General features: G+C 39.3%; 1 protein-coding gene across 1 annotated transcript in view; it reads left to right on the top strand.

Moving 5' to 3' along the window:
- LOC134652721 (protein singed wings 2) overlaps positions 1 to 17,695 on the top strand; it is a 66,166-nt gene that overhangs the window by 15,626 nt on the left and 32,845 nt on the right. Inside the window, exons 3-4 of the mRNA XM_063507882.1 lie at positions 929 to 1,088; positions 10,082 to 10,244. Coding sequence (XP_063363952.1) covers positions 929 to 1,088; positions 10,082 to 10,244 — 323 coding nt within the window. The remainder of the gene's footprint in view (positions 1 to 928; positions 1,089 to 10,081; positions 10,245 to 17,695) is intronic.

Raw genomic sequence — 17,695 nt, forward strand, 5'->3', positions numbered from 1 at the left:
AATCAAACTTGCTATATTTAGGATTGGTATTATTTATTACCTAAATAATAGGCTAATTGATTTAGAATATGAAAGATAATTATTATTCTCCATCTTGTGCTGAATGTAGTACCTAATTGTTAAATAAGTATGAAACTTAAAATTAAAAAGCAAGAAGCGGGCGGTTAACATTCTTTTTTTCACATTACTATCTTACACTCAGTATTTAAGGGTACTAAGTTAGCAGCTTACGTTTTTGATGATATAAGGAAAAAAGACTACGCCTTACCTTCGCAAATTGCAATACGTGCCAGCTGCTAGTAAAAATAACCGCTGTTTTGCCTTGGGTTAAATAGAATTTATTGCGTTTTAGGTAAATATTCTCTTAAATAAATAAATAGGTAAATGGAAAAACGTGGCATCAGTTTTGACTGTTTCATTGTTATTGTGACATAGGTGAATATTTATTATTTCCTGAGTCTCCCGTTGACCCCGAAGTCCGAACGCTGTGAAGGCTTCAAAATGTCGGGATGTAATATTAAATTCATTATGCGCGATCATATTTTTAAATAGGTAGTTTTACTTCAGGAATACCTAACTATCGCGGTAACCGAAGACAACATTAGTATAAAATTAATTAACAGAGGATTGTAAATGATTTAGATTTAGATTTATTTATTTCATAATATGAAATTACATTATAAATTATTCTAAGCTAATCTATACGAATTTATATTATGATCGTCAACTATTTATTATATACAAATGTCAAATACAGATAAAAATCATCATCAAATATCAATAGCAAAATAAATTCATCACAAAGTCAAATAAATATACAATGTCAAATGATAGTATTATTACGGAAAAGATGTAAATATGGCTACTTATACCTAGGTAAGTATCCCGTAATGATCGTTAAAACATGATGAAAACATTTTGTCCACAGGTATGAAATTACATCATTAATTCTAACGGATTGGCCCGGCACCTGCCTCAACATAGGCCGGCTGCAGCAACATTTCCCGGAGCTGCGGGCGCTGCACTTACTCAACTGCTCACTGCTACACGTGTTCAAAGGACACTTCGACGAAAATAGTAGGATAGAGGTGAGACCATCTATTCCTCGGACTATACAGGGTGTTTCCTGTAACAGGTGCAATAAATTAAACTGTAGGCTGTACTCCTCAAACTGACCAACATTTGTTCAGCGACTTTTGAAAATAACTCGTGTTTTGATTTTTATTACACTTTAAAGTTTATTCTAAGGCGCAATGTATTGCAAATTTTGTTACGTTTAAAGCGTGACAAGCAACGTCAAACACACTGAATGTCAGCGTACATTGAAGGCAATATTTATTTTGTATGAAAAAGAGGAAGTCTAAAGGATTCATATTTTTTAAAAGTTGCTGAACAAATGTAGGTCAGTTTGAGGAGTACAGCCTTTAGTTTAATTTATTGCTCCTGTTACAGGAAGCACCCTGTATACATAATTTAATTTGATATTTGCCAGTTGCACATTGATGCCAGTTATACCATCGAGACTAATCTTAATCGAAATCTAGCTTATCTAAATCTTAAGCCCGGAGAAATCCTCGGGGCAAGGGTGGGCTCCTTTTGTATACAATCTGGTATCAGTTATATAAACAAGGGGGAAAGGTCAAGTTATAATTTCAGTTGAAAGGACCTATCATTGAACTAGGCCTACTGAAATTTTGAATTAGCCATAAGCCGTGCACAAGTTGCACAACTGCACTGTCACTGTGATCAACTGATCAAAGGGTCCATAGTGACCGCTCAATCGTGCGAGGTTGTTTTTAAAATGCTGATTCTGACTCTTTAGATACCTACCTACATTATAGGCCTTTATTCGGAGCAGTTTTGGGTACGTAGGCAGCCATTTAAAATTGTACTTAATTAGGTTCCGGAGATCAAACTTCAATCCAATATTTAAGCGGACTGACTTAATTCCTAGATATTTCAATATTAAGCACTTAATATTGAGTTAGGTATTCTCTTTGAAAATAAAGTTTTCATAAACGGTTTCGTTTAAAAGGAATAATTGTAACTTAATGAACCTAAAGGTCAGACTAAAAGTAATAAAAAAGTCTGAAGAAGTTTGAATCCTCAATTATGTACCTTAGTCGACAGATGAGTTTCGTATTCCGATAATAGAATTCATTTTGCATCGAATAAGTGTTCTTGTTTAAATTTGAGCATTACCAAAATACTAGGTAATCACAACAACATCATAGGTATGTACTAGAGGATCAGCAACGCTCGCTCGCTGCACGATTATTGGATTTAAAAATTGATAGATTTTTGCGACACACCTATTTGTAACGTAAATAACTAAAGATCAGTCACCTTCATACCAACTTTATTCAATTGTTAAACGGTTTCTGAAGATATTTCAAATATCATTCTAGATATTCAAAAAATAAAATTGAGATCTAATAAACAACTAACTATATCGCCTTACCAGCCTTACTGAAATTAACACAAATATGACGACTCAATTTTAAGGGCAATTTCACCTCAATAACCCACTAAGTTATAATAACGAAATTGCCATTTAAAGTTAAATTCGAATATTCGAATAAACATGATGATGTTTGTTTAATTTTAAAGTTTTAATTTCTTTTTTATACATCGTTGAGTTTGATATCAAAATACATGAACTAGGTAGTTCATGTATTCACATTATACAATATCACTGGAGCGGCTAATAGATGACGAAGGACCAGCGGAAGGAAGCGCAGCCCGAAGATAAGATGGGGCTATGGCTATGTATGAATAAATTATGGGATTAATGGGCCGACCTTACCTGCATGTAATTTTCATTGGTTTCGGCGGCCGCCAGAAATGTGGTTCGTTATTCCTTCTTCCTTCTCCGTTCTCTTTTAACCTCTATATTATTCACACGCGAAACGTATTTTCATAATAGTTTATATTGATCGATGTATTTTTGCTCAATGACAGCAATGTCAATATTTAAATTGTTTACTTTTTATTTGCGGTTTGATAGGTCGGCAGAAAAGGCGGGTGATGTGAAAAATGAGGTCGAATATATTTATGAAAGAAAGAGTGAGCGATATGGATGAATGTGAATGATAATGAATGAAAAGGGGCGCGAACATTCTCCCCCGGCTTTAAAGGGTTCCTTTAAAGGAAACAAAACTGAATAAAGTAAGAGATAACCCTTCTCATCAAACTAAGAAACGAACATTCACAACAATAGCGAAATAACAAACTAAAGAAAAGTATTATCCTAACGAATTATACTATGTACATATTATTGGTTAGGCAGTGGGCACAATCGCACGACAGGGCGTACAAAACTTCCCTTATTTGTCCTGACAGTGACAACGCGGGTTGAGCCGTCCTTTGAAGGATGTTCTGCCTCTACAACGCCTAAAGGCCACGAAAATGGCGGCGCATTATCTACCTTTATAACAACCACAGTGCCAATTACGATAGGAACTGATGACGTGGTCCATTTAGCTCGAGACTGCAACTGATGCAGATACTCTGAACGCCATCGCTGCCAGAAAGACTGCACTATCTTATCCAGGAGGGCATGTCGGTCACGTAAATTTCCTGACTCCACCAATGGAACAGGTAAAGACAGCAGCGGAGCAGTGTTGAGAAAATGAGCCGGGGTGAGAGCTGACGGTTCAGCGGGATCACTGCTCAGGGCTGTCAGTGGTCGTGAATTTACCAGAGCCTCTATCTGCGCAAGCGTGGTCAGAAGTTCCTCGTATGACAGTATTTGCGTACCGATTACCTTGAAAAGGTGATTTTTGACTATTTTCACCATACTTTCCCATGCGCCTCCAAAGTGTGGAGAAGCGGGAGGAATAAACTTCCAATCAATACGGTTCTCCGCGAGCTCCATCTCAAGATGTGGACGTTGTTCGTCCAAAAACTTGTAGAGGTCTCGCATATAAGAATTGGCGCCAGTAAAATTAGTCCCATTATCCGAATATATGCATTGGACGGGGCCACGCCGCGCCAAGAAGCGCTTTAAAGCAGCCAAGAAGTTAGCGGTACTCAATTCCGTCGCTATCTCGATATGAAGGCAGCGCGTCGTGAGGCAAGTGAAAATGCATAACCAAGCCTTGCGACTCTTGACTCCTCTGCCACGAGTAGGTGTGTATTGCAAAGGACCTGCATAATCACACCCCGTATGCGTAAAAGGTTTATCTACCTGATTCACGCGACAGCTCGGCAAGTCTGCCATGAGTGGGAAAGACGATTGTGGATTCGCTCTGAAACACGTGTTGCATTTGGAAACGCGGTCACGAATGACACGACGAGCCGACAGTATCCAATACTGAAGCCTAAGTATAGACATCAATGACTCAGGACCAGCATGCAAATGCTTTCTGTGGAAGTAATCAACAATCATATTAACTACATGATCACGTCGCGGAAGCACAATTGGGTGTTTCTGCGAATATTCTAAGTCAGCATTTGATAGTCGGCCTCCAACACGAATCAGACCGTCTTTATCTATGAACGGTTTTAGCTTTTGTAAGGCCGGTGAGCAATACTTCTTGCTCTTAATTTTGTCAATATCGTCACTAAAGTGTTGACTTTGTAACGATGAAAGAATTTTACCTTCAGCGAACTCTAAGTCAGATCGAGTAAGTGCCGTAGAGCGCGGTTTCGGTTTAAGAATGCGATACACGTATACGATGATGCGCAATAATCGAGACCACGACGATATCCGCTGAGCGAGCGAATAAAGTGGCGACTCTGACACATCCGTAGTTGTAGCGTGTGTAAGAGGTTTAAGCTCTGGCACTTCACCGATGGACTCTCGATCGAGCTCCCTTAAAGGCCACTCTGATGGATGCTTGGAAGCCCAAGCTGGTCCCGTGAACCACAGAGGATGATCCACTAGCTTAGCAGGCGTCAGTCCACGGGACAGGCAATCTGCGGGATTTTCCAAGCCCGCCACATGATGGAAGCAGCTGGCCGGAATAGCTTCGATAATCTTAACTACCCGGTTGGCAACAAACGTTCGCCAGCGGTGTGGTGATGACTGAATCCAGCAGAGGGCAACCTTCGAATCAGTAAACGCGTAGATCTCGTTAATGTTATAACGGGATTCGAAGTTATCTTGCACCTTCCGCATGAGCTTTGCCAGGAGGACCGCAGCACACAGTTCTAACCTCGCGACGGAGACTGTTTTAAGGGGACAAACCTTCGACTTGGAACACACCAGACGGACAGTCACTTCGTCTCCCTTTAGAACCTGAAGATATACTACACCTCCATATGCACGCTCAGATGCATCACCGAAGCCTAAAAGGTTTATAGCACAACCCTGTACTACTCCAAGATGGCGCGGTATATGGATTTCATTGAGTTTAGGCAACTCCGAACGGAATCGTTCCCATAAATCCACAATATGGGGTGGGGGAGTCTCATCCCAGTCGCATTTGATCAACCAAAGCTCCTGGATGAGGAGTTTTGCATATAAGACCACTGGAGCTACTAAGCCCACATTATCCCATAGACGTGCCACTGCGGACAAGATCGTCCTTTTAGTGCACGTTGAGTCTGGTTCTTTCACTTTGAAATGGAAGTAATCCCCAGATTTATTCCAACATAAGCCGAGAACCTTTTGCGAGACCCCTGGGTCAATTTCAATGTCTACGGAAGCCCGATGCGAAGCAGGTATTTCACGTAGCACGGCGTCTGAATTGCAGGTCCATTTCACAAGATCAAATTGACCGCATTTGAATAGATCAATCAGCTCCTTAGCCGCGGCAATAGCAACAAACTCATCCTGCTGTTGCGAGTCATCTGACATAATGCTAAAGCATACGTCATCCATGTAAGTACAGGAGGACGCAATCGCTGCAGCCTTGGGAAACTTATGCCCGTCGTCTGCAATCAGCTGACGGACGACGCGGAGCGCGTGATAGGGACTCGACTTCATGCCAAAACACACACGATTAAACTCGTATGTAGTAATGGGATCTGCCGGGCGGAATCTATATAAGATTCGTTGAAACTGGCGGTCCGCTTCGCGAACACCAATCTGTAGAAACATTTGACGACAATCGGCCGAAAGCGCTATTTTGAATAAGCGAAAGTTTAGAAGGATTGAAAACAAATCCCCTTGAAGGTTGGGCCCTGAGTGCAAAACATCATTCAGCGACAGGCCTGTGCTTGTTTTGCTACTCGAGTCCAGGACCATACGCACCTTTGTCGTCGTTTTGTCCTCGCGCACGACAGCATGGTGAGGAATTATATACGCGATGGCTAGTGAGGCGTTCATGGAGTTAGTTACCTCCGATATGTAACCCTTACTGACGTATTCACGAATGATATCGTCATAGGCGGCACGTAACATACTCGACAACTCTAGCTTCCTTTCAAGGCAAAGAAAGCGCCTCTTAGCAGCAGAGTGCGACTCTCCAAGCTTGAACACGTCATCTCGGAAAGGCAATGCGACAGTATATCTACCACTAGCGTCGCGCGTGGTGGTAGCACGAAAGTAATCCTCGCATTCAAGGTCATCTTGACTTTGAGCGGGCGGAGCGAAAACTTCCTCAAGCTCCCAGAACCTTTTGAGGAGGTGGTCCATGGAGTCCTGAACGGAAGTACAACATGCCGAAGTATATTTACGCGGTGCCTGTAAAGCAGGGACCGAACCCATTAAAATATACCCCAATACCGTCTGAATAGCCGGTGGCATATGGTTCACGTCGCTTTTAACAATGTGCGGTAGCAACAAATGTGGGAATATAGTTGCACCCACCAGCACATCAATTGCGACGGGCGTATCTAACGTGTCGTCAGCTAAAGGGAGTCCATGAACATGCGTGAGTGTTGACATGTCCACGGGCACTGACGGCAAGTCGTCGGTAATGCGATCTACCACAAGACTCGAAACGTCAAAGTTGACGTTTTCGTCAAACCGCGAAAATACTTTAATGTTTGCGTTCCCTTTAACAATTTTTTTAGTTTTTCCAATGCCAAATACAGCGCTTGGTTTTTTATTAAAATTCAAACCTAATCGCTTACAACACTCCTCAGTAATGAAGTTACTTTGTGACGCGGTGTCAAGTAAACATTTGATGACTTGTGTGCCACCCTTATTATCGCGGACGATAACCTTTGCGGTGGACAGCAAAACCGTATCACACGAAGATGTTGAGTTTTGATTTGACATCTTATTGTTAGAGGCCGCTAGTGCTTGAGTCACGATAGACGTGTTACAAGATGTGCTCTCCGGCGGTGAAGACGACTTAGCCGCGGCGCTCGCAGATGTATTTGACACATCAGACGTCGTAGCCTTTTCATCCTTGTCGTTGTCAAAATGCAACAGAGTATGATGCTTTTGACGGCAAACTCGACATTTCACCTCGGAATTGCACTCGCGGGTGCGGTGTTTGATACTAAGGCAGTTAACACATGCCTTAAGCTCTTTAGCGCGTTTGAAGCGTTCGGAAGGCGTTAAGTTGTTGAGGGACGGACATTTAAATAAATGTTCATGGACAATATTGTCACACAAACATTTAGTAGTGCTCGCGCAAGCGACATAACTTTGTAGTTTTGGTGCGGCACTACGCGGTTGAGACGACTTAACACCTTTTTCGCGCGATGGATTTACGGCGGCGGAGACGGCGGTACATGGTTGCACATTTTGACAAATCCTAAACTGACTCTTCATAAAATCTGACAGATCACGAAAGGTAGGCAACTTCGTATTGCGGTGCAGCATTTCAAATGCTCGTAGAGATTCCTGGTCTAACTTTTTTAATGCTATATGCAGAAGCATAAAGTCGCTTAAGTCATCAAGCTTAAGCGCTTTAAGCGCATTCGCAGCTGTGACGAATTTATCGATGAATGTCTGAAAGTTAGAATTAACCTTTAAATTGAGCATTTGATCCATGTAGGTCGAGGCAAGAGTGCGCTTGTCTTGAAATCTGTCAATTAAACTATCGAGGATAAGATGATAATTTTCAGCGCTCGGAGTTATACCCGCGAAGACAGTTTGAGCTTTTGGTGACAATTTCCCAATAAGATAGAAAAGCTTCTCTTCGTCGGTAAGCGACAGATTGTCGTGCACTCTAGATTTAAAACTAGCGTAGAACAGCGGCCAGTTACGTATGTCTCCATCGAACGCTATCAGTTCCATCGTTGGCAAAGAAGGTCTGGCTCTCTCCACTATAGAAGGTGGCGAAGAGGCCGGCGGTGCGGCTGGTTGCAGCCGCTTAACCGCTCTCCTGATGCGGCAATACAAATCTTCGAAGGCTATGATCGGCTGATAATTAGGGACAGCAGCCGCCTTAGCCCTAAGCAACGTGCGATTATACTCATTAACAACCTCTTTGAACTCCGAGCGAAGTTCGTCGATATTTTCCGCAGCGGCAAGGAAACTCTCGCGACTGTCTGCATCTGTATCAACGACTAGCGACTTATTGTAAATGCCCTGGACGAGTTCAAAGAACATATTGCGTTTTGCTTCAAGCATCAACAACTCATCTTCATAATACGCGCTGTCGACGCTTTCGATTTTTTTTGTATCTTTCGCCATAGTGCAGGAGACGGGTTAAGTATGCGGTAAAACAATTTATGTTCCTATAAATAAGGATAAACTCTTATAAACGTAAGTATACCTAAATTGCGGTTGCGGTTAAGAAATTATATTTAGGTAACTAGTTTATAAGGGCGGCGCGGAGAATAATAATACACATATAAATAAATACCTAAACTGCGGGAGCGATTAATAAAGAATAATTTAGGTAATATTTATACGGGCGGTGCGGGAGGAGAACGATTCGCAATGAATGTATGAGGAGAGAAAAGGGAAAAGAAGAGAAGAGAATCCGGTTCGAAGGACCAGAAATGGAGCGGCTAATAGATGACGAAGGACCAGCGGAAGGAAGCGCAGCCCGAAGATAAGATGGGGCTATGGCTATGTATGAATAAATTATGGGATTAATGGGCCGACCTTACCTGCATGTAATTTTCATTGGTTTCGGCGGCCGCCAGAAATGTGGTTCGTTATTCCTTCTTCCTTCTCCGTTCTCTTTTAACCTCTATATTATTCACACGCGAAACGTATTTTCATAATAGTTTATATTGATCGATGTATTTTTGCTCAATGACAGCAATGTCAATATTTAAATTGTTTACTTTTTATTTGCGGTTTGATAGGTCGGCAGAAAAGGCGGGTGATGTGAAAAATGAGGTCGAATATATTTATGAAAGAAAGAGTGAGCGATATGGATGAATGTGAATGATAATGAATGAAAAGGGGCGCGAACAATCACGCTTATCTACATTTTCGTAAATATTACCATTTTCCTACCTTGGGATCTAGATGTTGGTTGCGCTCACAATTATTTCTCTCGTATGGCTCACGTAATCGGTTTTATTTGCAACTAGCGACCCGCTCCGGCTTCGCACGGGTTAATAAATTATACATAAACCTTCCTCTTGAATCACTCTATGTATTAAAAAGCTGACAACAAAATCCGTTGCGTAGTTTTAAAGATCTAAGCATACATAGGAACAGACTCGTGTAGACAATACTGGGTACGCAAGAACGATATTACACGGTGCGTAGGTCTTCATTCACTTCATACTATATTGCTACCAATACCATAGTAATCACTAGTCATGCGCAAAATGTGTCACTAAAAAGAAAAGATTGATATGCATCTTTCGTACGCTCTGAAGTACTTCACTCCTTTAGTTCACTAGTTCAGTTTAGTTCAGTAGCTCAACAGATCCATCTATATCAACAGTACTGGTTTCATTTCTCTCATTTGCGGATATATTGAGTTGAGTGAAGAATTTGATAGATAATTATTCATTATGAATAACTCAAAAAAATAATTTATGAATCGAAGGAATGAGCAAGTAAATGAAAAGGTTTTTAAACTGAACTGCTGAGGTAAAGAATTAAATGAATTCGAACTGAACTAGTGAATGAACGAGTGACATCAAGTGAAGTACTTCAATTGAATCTTTCATTCGCGAACTACTCATGTCTAGTAATCACCGTATTCCGTAATGGCACTATTTCGTAATGAGATGTAATAAATGTATCTTATTATTAAATTGTTCACAGAAAATTGAAATGCACGGCCTCACGTCGCTATGGGAGGTTCCACCTGAGATTATAGCCCACATGCCAGCTCTGAAAATATTAGATGTTCGAAGCAATGTGCTGCGGCATATGAAGGCGCGACTTCTTAAGGAATCTCCGCGATTGGAGTACGTTTATCTGAGCGGTGAGTTTCTACATTTGCTCCACTAACTATGGTTATTACTTGCTCGTTTGCATCGCAAGCTTTCTCAGTATGAGTATTAAATAAACTGTACCATTCTTTATACATGAAAAAGTCTTCACTAGTCGCTGATGCAAGGAGTTGTTTTTTTTATCGTTGCTATCACCTAGCTAGTGGTTTAAGGGGCTCCCCCACGCCAATGACCTTCGATCTGAATCCCTTAGTTTCTAATGTTTTTTGAAGCTTATCACATTAACAGCAACGGCTTTAAGCAATATAGTATCCCATATTTACTTTAAAAGTTCATAGTCTTCGAGATATTTTTGCATCAAAGTTGAACAATTTTAGGCCAGAAAAATTCAAATCCTAGACACGTTTTTCGAGACGTCAAAGATGAACCCAAATATGTAGATTTCGTATATCTAAGATCCTTCACAGCAATCTAGTTATGCAAAAAGTGTTTTTTTAGACAATGTTTAGAAAAATCATAAAATATAAGTATTCATTTCTTTAAAAATCCGGTAGACGAAATGGAGATTAAAGATTGAAGAACCGATAGCCGTTTGTTTTATAAATCTATCTATAGTGCAAATGTTGGAAATTCTTGGCTGACAAAGAATTAAGAATATTTTGTATACCTAAAAGAACTCTGTGACCAAAGACCAATAAACCGTTATTAAGCTTGACGCTAAGGTCTATTTTATCGTTTATCAAATAACAAATCGAGATAAAATCGTATTTTATTTTATCCACTGAACTGTCAAGTGAAGTAAAATGTCCAGCGTTGACAGAGTAAAATCCAATCAAAATATTTATGAAGACGAGACTAACAAGACTAATAATTCTAAGCCTGTCTAATAACTTGTAACTAGACGCACTAGCTGAACTAGTTAACATATAAAATGATTGACACAGCTGATCGGTCTTTAGTATTTTCATAAACCTAAAACTTCGAATATTATGTACAAATTTTAATTAAAATAAATACAAGTAAATATAATGTATGCATTCAGTAAATTATTAATAACTAAAAGCAAAATATTCACACGAAAAATCCAAACAACAAACAAAAACTTTAACTAAATCATGTTCCGTAAAGGGCCATAAATTAGAAAAAGTGATTGGCTAAACCAAAGAGAATAGATTGGAATAGAGGGTTGTTGACATGGTGAGTTTGTAGTCACCGTAAATTGGTTGTCATTTGTTGATGTAGCATTGAAACTAAAAACGAAAATGTATAGAAACATCAAAAGAATGTTTATATATGGTTAAATTATTTATATTTGTCTTTATTATTATTATTCTGGATCACCATATGATTTTGATCCATGTCCTTACATTGATATGTGTTGGGATTGTTAAATATCAAACGGTATCTTCAACACTTACCAGCCGAGTATAAATTAGGGAGGTGTGAAGCCGTCTATTCGAGAATAACTTTTTCTAGATTACCGAAGCACGTATTTCCTTAGACTTTGCGTATCTATTCCGAGTTGCATTGCATCTTTGCTAAAAATACTCAAGAATGGTGCTCGAGTTCAAAGGTAATAAATTACAAAAATCTTATTCTGGAACCACTTCAAGTGCGTTTAACGCGTCAAACACGTCCGCTTAATGGCCTGTTAGGTTATATAAACCCCAAGTTGAAGCTGGGACGGATTATTCTATTTTTATCCGTCGGATTGTCACGATCTCTGGCTCACCCGTAGACGTTAAAACAAAGGTGTTATTTTGACGGTTGAATGTTTGACATTACGTAGTTACTATGCTGCTTTTTGTCAGACTGTTCAATTGTTAGTTTAGTGTAAATACTTACGTGTGTTTTGGTGATTTTTGTGTTTTAGAGCCAAATTAGTGTCTGATTGCATGGTCAATCAACCGGAAACGCCTAACCTAGCGGATGTTAAACGGGCTTTTCCGGGAATCCAGTAGAGTGTTAGTACCAGGTCGGGAGAAGGGCCTGGCGTCAACCTTTTTACCAACACAGGTGACGAACATACTTCTTACGTTCTCTTCAAGGTCTGACAGAGGGATGTGAGGATCTCGCGTGTGGATCATTAGGAGTAATCCTTACTCACTGAAATCTGTTAGTAATTGAAGAAGCGTGGTCTTGTTATATATATTTATATATTCACATCATATATTTGGATAGGGCGCCTTATTCGTCTGTACCCTTGGCTACGGCCTACACAGCGGAGGGAGGCAATTACACAGATACTAGGGTTTGCAATACCTCGGGTTTGTCGGCCGAACGCTTACAGCTTAAAATTAGGGTCCCTCTCACACACACTCCTCCCTGTAAAGATAGAGGTTCGCCTCTAGATTTACACATTAGAATAGGTGAAATTGGGGTAGAGTTAGGGTAGAGTAATTATTTTGGTGTTAGGCTTATTTATTTTCTTTTCACATGTAATTTAATTGCATATGGTATTAAAATCAGTAGAGTGTTAATTGTTTTAAAGTACAAAATATATTAAAATCTAGTTTCAGTAGCATATGGATGGGTTGCTGGGACTCGTACATTAAATATGATTTAAAGGTAACATATTTTTATATTGGGAAAGATAGGGGAACAAAGTTATTTCAGGACATACAGGCGGAGCAGTTCACTAGTGACAATTGAGCTTTTCTATTACTAGGGTAAATAAGGGTAATTAAGTCATATTTAATAGACGATTGTTTCAGTAATTCATACATTAAAAATATATTCAGATGAGTTTCTTGGCGTTTCTTCTCGTCTGAATTTAGATAACGAAACGCTATTAAGTATATTTTACATAGTGTTTAGGAATACCTATTAAAAATAAAACAAAATAAAATGGGTATTATTTAGTCTAGGTACCTGTCTTCATCCGGGCGTGACAGTAGCTAAAGTATGTTTGTACGTAATTATTAAAATATGCAATGTTTACATAAAGTTATTTTCCTTTAGCTAGCTAGGTTAGCGAAGGGATATATGGAAGGAAAATACAACAATTTATATTACAAACAGCAAGGGCTTACTACTGTTCACGGTATCTGGTCACGGTAGGGCCCGGTAGGAGATAAATTCTAAAAAACCGGCCAAGTGCGAGTCGGACTCGCGCACGGAGGGTTCCGCACCATCAACAAAAAATAGAGCAAAACAAGCAAAAAAACAAGCAAAAAAACGGTCACCCATCCAAGTACTGACCCCGCCCGACGTTGCTTAACTTCGGTCAAAAATCACGTTTGTTGTATGGGAGCCCCACTTAAATCTTTATTTTATTCTGTTTTTAGTATTTGTTATTATAGCGGCAACAGAAATACATCATCTGTGAAAATTGTCTAGCTATCACGGTTCGTGAGATACAGCCTGGTGACAGACGGCCGGACGGACGGACGGACGGACAGCGGAGTCTTAGTAATAGGGTCCCGTTTTTACCCTTTGGGTACGGAACCCTAAAAATATAATTTATTATTTATTAATCTTATGATAGTATTGCCTTTTATAAGGAGATGTTTTACAGTAGCTATATTTATAATTACATAGGGTATTTATTTATGTAGGGTTAGTATTTAAACATCCAAATCTAATCAGTCTGCACATAAAAGACGATGGGCACTAAGGTTCACAACGTATTTAATACACTAGACGATCACATGGTCAAATTAATTTGTTTCTTAATTTTTTTTTAAATAATTCTGGTTCTTTTTATTAAAGTAGTTTAAATAGTAGAGGGTTAAGGTACAAACTTAACCTAAATGATATTTTGTTGATATGTATTTTGTAATACTTGTAATCTAGTAGGTACCTACAGTTTTTTTGTAAACAGTTTTTTAGCCATTTAGGGTTTTACTAATGGTATGAAGACTAGGCTTTGCGGGGTAAACTGTGGACCGCTTTGTTAACAGAATACTCGAAACTCTTTATAACAGATTTAGTTAAAGTTTCTGTAGCGTAGTTTTTGCTGGTAGTTATGATGTAAAGTTAAAGATGTCTATAAACAGAAAAGAAAAAGTGACCAAGCCAATCCAGTCAGTCGAAGTAATACCAAAATGATTATAATATTTTAATTTATTTCGTAGATATCTACTGGCAAGTATGTGCCTAAATGTATTTTAGGATTCCTTTTTATTTCAGGGTACGAAAATCATTGTCTTTAATTCCTTACCTATATAACGCAAAGGAGAGTAAACATTAGGCCCTTCTCTCACGAGGCTACTCTCAAGCGATTTGTGTTTCGTACGCGTATCCTACGCGTCGCTTGTGAGTACCTACCCGCCATATTTATTTCCTACGTTTCGCACACGACGAGACGCGTCGACGACGCGTTTGATATAAGTCGCACGCTACTGTCTTGCTGGTCGAACGCGACTCGAGTCGTATACGCGTTGTATACTCAAGATGGCGGCGGAACAAGTTTTTAATATAAATTTCGTTCAAGAGGTGGAAAATAACCATGTTTATACAATTATAAGCTGCCTGATTATGTAAGAAAATATATGACAGAAAAGGCGTGGCTTGAGATTGGAAAAAAAATCAATTTGACAGGTCAGGAATTATATTTTTATTTCAATTAAATCATAAATGTATACACAATAATTGGACGAATAAAGAATTGAGAAAAGAGAAGATTGTCTTCATCGCTGGAGTCACTAGACATTGTCGTACGAATGTTGTTCCGCACACGGTGCTACGCAAATGATACAAAATAGTCTCATTTGCGTAGCACCGTGTGCGGAAACGAGTAGCATACCAGTAGGCGATCATGGTTTGCAATTTGCATCTCAGTCGCGTAGCTTTTGAATAGTCTCGTGAGAGAAGGGCCTTACAGTTGGCAAATTTCTAATTCCATTACCTACTATCCGAATGAGCTTGATGAGCACTTTCTCATAATTAAATCTTGATGAATGCCGGTCACATAGGTAGGTACTGGTATTACTCACTCGCTGCTGCATTGAGACGATAAATGGAAAGTTGGATTTAATTTTATGCATAAGTTTACTCGCAGTCAATTGTTCACTCTTGGTGCATTTTCTTTTGTTAGGTACGTTGATGCGTAATTTCTTAGGCTTCTATGCAATTTCACTTTCACCTTTGTTCATAATTTAAGTACATATTTTTTTAAATCTTTACCTTAATTAAAATACACAACAGTGTCAAATTGGAGACGTAACGAGCTAGCTTACGATGGACGTGGTATCAATTCGTCTATTTCTATCGTTTGGTGTCAGAAAGTGATGCTTGATCTATCATGTCATGTCTTTAAGACGCACAAATCTAATAGACACGTGCCTGTGATGCGCTCTCAGCAGAAATGTTATGGTTACGCGGATAAATTTAATGACGTAATATAATACAGCAGCCGTCCCTGTTTCACACCGCGCGTTAAGCCATTAGTTATTCTGTGCCGGAACCCCACTGCTGCGCAGGCTACGCACGCTACATTTTGATACGAAGCGTTTTTGTACCCACGTGTGTGGGTCAACCGTCCGCAGCAGTGGGGTTCCGACTTTAACCAAAAAAAGGTGGTATATGAGCGCTATGTACTGGAAAATAAAAAAATAAGGTTACTCTAACATTTTCAACTTCCTGATACGACGGTGGAAAGGAAGAACCCCTTAAGCGACATTTAGTGAATTGTACAGGAGAGTGTTTCAAAGTTTTCTTTTTGAGAAAAAAAATCATAACTTTTTTCCTATTTGAAATAGGTAAATGAGTTCTTAAGACGATAATCTTATTTAATTTTTCTCTATTTTATGAAATAAACATTTACCCCAAAATCTTTCAGGATCCTGAAAATGTTGTCGCTTAATTGAAAAGGTCCTCAAAATATTCCCGGAAGAACCATTTAAGCGACATCATCATAGTACTATAAAACTCACTGAAGCCACTTACCTTCTTTAACTTGTCTCTAAGATATTCAATTAAGCAACAGTCGTATGGGCAGTTATTACGTGCCAATTTGAAGTGGTATACCAGAAATTTGAAACTAAATCGACAGTTTTTTGTGAATTATAACGCTAGCTTTAATATTTTTTTAAACTATTTCATATTATTGAAAAATTTAGAATATATTTGCGGTTAAAAAACGCTATATTGTGCGTTTTTTAAGGAGAAAAATAAAATACTTATACGAAATTAACGTGTATTTTTATTTTAATAAAATAAATCTACTTTTAACAAATAACTCTTAATTAAGTATGCACTTTTTTGAGATCACAGAACAGAACATAATAAAAACAACACATTACTTGTGTGGTAATTATTGTACATAAGCATAATATCATGAACAATTTATAAGGTATACTTCGGACTTGAAAACAAATATCGTCGCCTAAGAATACGTTTGTGCTGTAATCCACCTTAATCGCACACAAAATGTATAATATAATAAAACCATCCTCATACGTCGTTTTTATTTCAATTATACTTCAAAGAAAGGTATACATAATGGAACTCTAGTCTCATATAATCACTACGATAATTAAAACACAGCTAAAACTTAATAATAAAACAAATTTTACGTTAGATGTCGTACATACCTAGTCGAATCAGGCAGCGATCGGCGACACAACCGCCGCACTCCGGTGTTCGTCGCTGACTGAAGCGACCCACTGCATTCCATTGTATAAGTAAAGCACCATTCGCGTGAAATTCGCGCCAAAAATTGTTCACTGTACCGACATCAAATAGATTAGAGCAACACTTTAACCGTTATCATACCATTTTCAATCTCCACTTAACCGACGTATCGCATTTATAAAGTATACTTTAAGCGACAGGTTCGGCCGCGGTAAGGAGTGTCGCTTAAAGCAATTAAATAACAACGTAATTTTTCGTAACATTCTGTTACGGCAATACCTAAAGCGCATAGAAACGACGGCGGCCCGTGACCTTCAACCTGGCTCGCGCCTAGCGACCCGCGCGCCCATCCCCGGCTGCGATGCACCTACCACGAGTACCATGACGTCACATACATGTTATCGCGTCATGTCACCAGCAGCCAATGAGAAGCATACATCAGATATGTCGTGATCGACAGCCAATGGTGTAGCGGCTCGTCATCCCTGCGCGCACCAATGACGACACAGGATGACACTTACGAATTAGCATATCACTCTCAACTAGCTACCACGTAGCCCATACCTATCTTTTTTGTTGCTCATTTTTATTTATTTAATTTACGTAAAAACAATGTAAAATCCCGAATTAAATGTAGTTAATTCGAAGAACCTGCTGCCTTCGTCATTTCATCAACCTGCCATCCACATCAGCGCAAATCCTGGCCATCAGCCCCAACGTATGTCTATACGCGCAGACATAAATTTGGTCCTTCGAGCCGGATATCAACCAGCCTTGGATCCATGGATTGGGTGTGAGAACGCATTGGCAGAGTGCTGTAACGACCAGAGTCATCGGCAGCGGCGAAGATCTTCGGTGAGACGAGCCAGCTTACCTATCCTACCTTTCCCTTTTACGCTTGCGTCAT

This window comes from Cydia amplana, chromosome 12 (assembly GCF_948474715.1).
Source record: "Cydia amplana chromosome 12, ilCydAmpl1.1, whole genome shotgun sequence".
In the NCBI taxonomy this organism is placed as follows: domain Eukaryota; kingdom Metazoa; phylum Arthropoda; class Insecta; order Lepidoptera; family Tortricidae; genus Cydia; species Cydia amplana.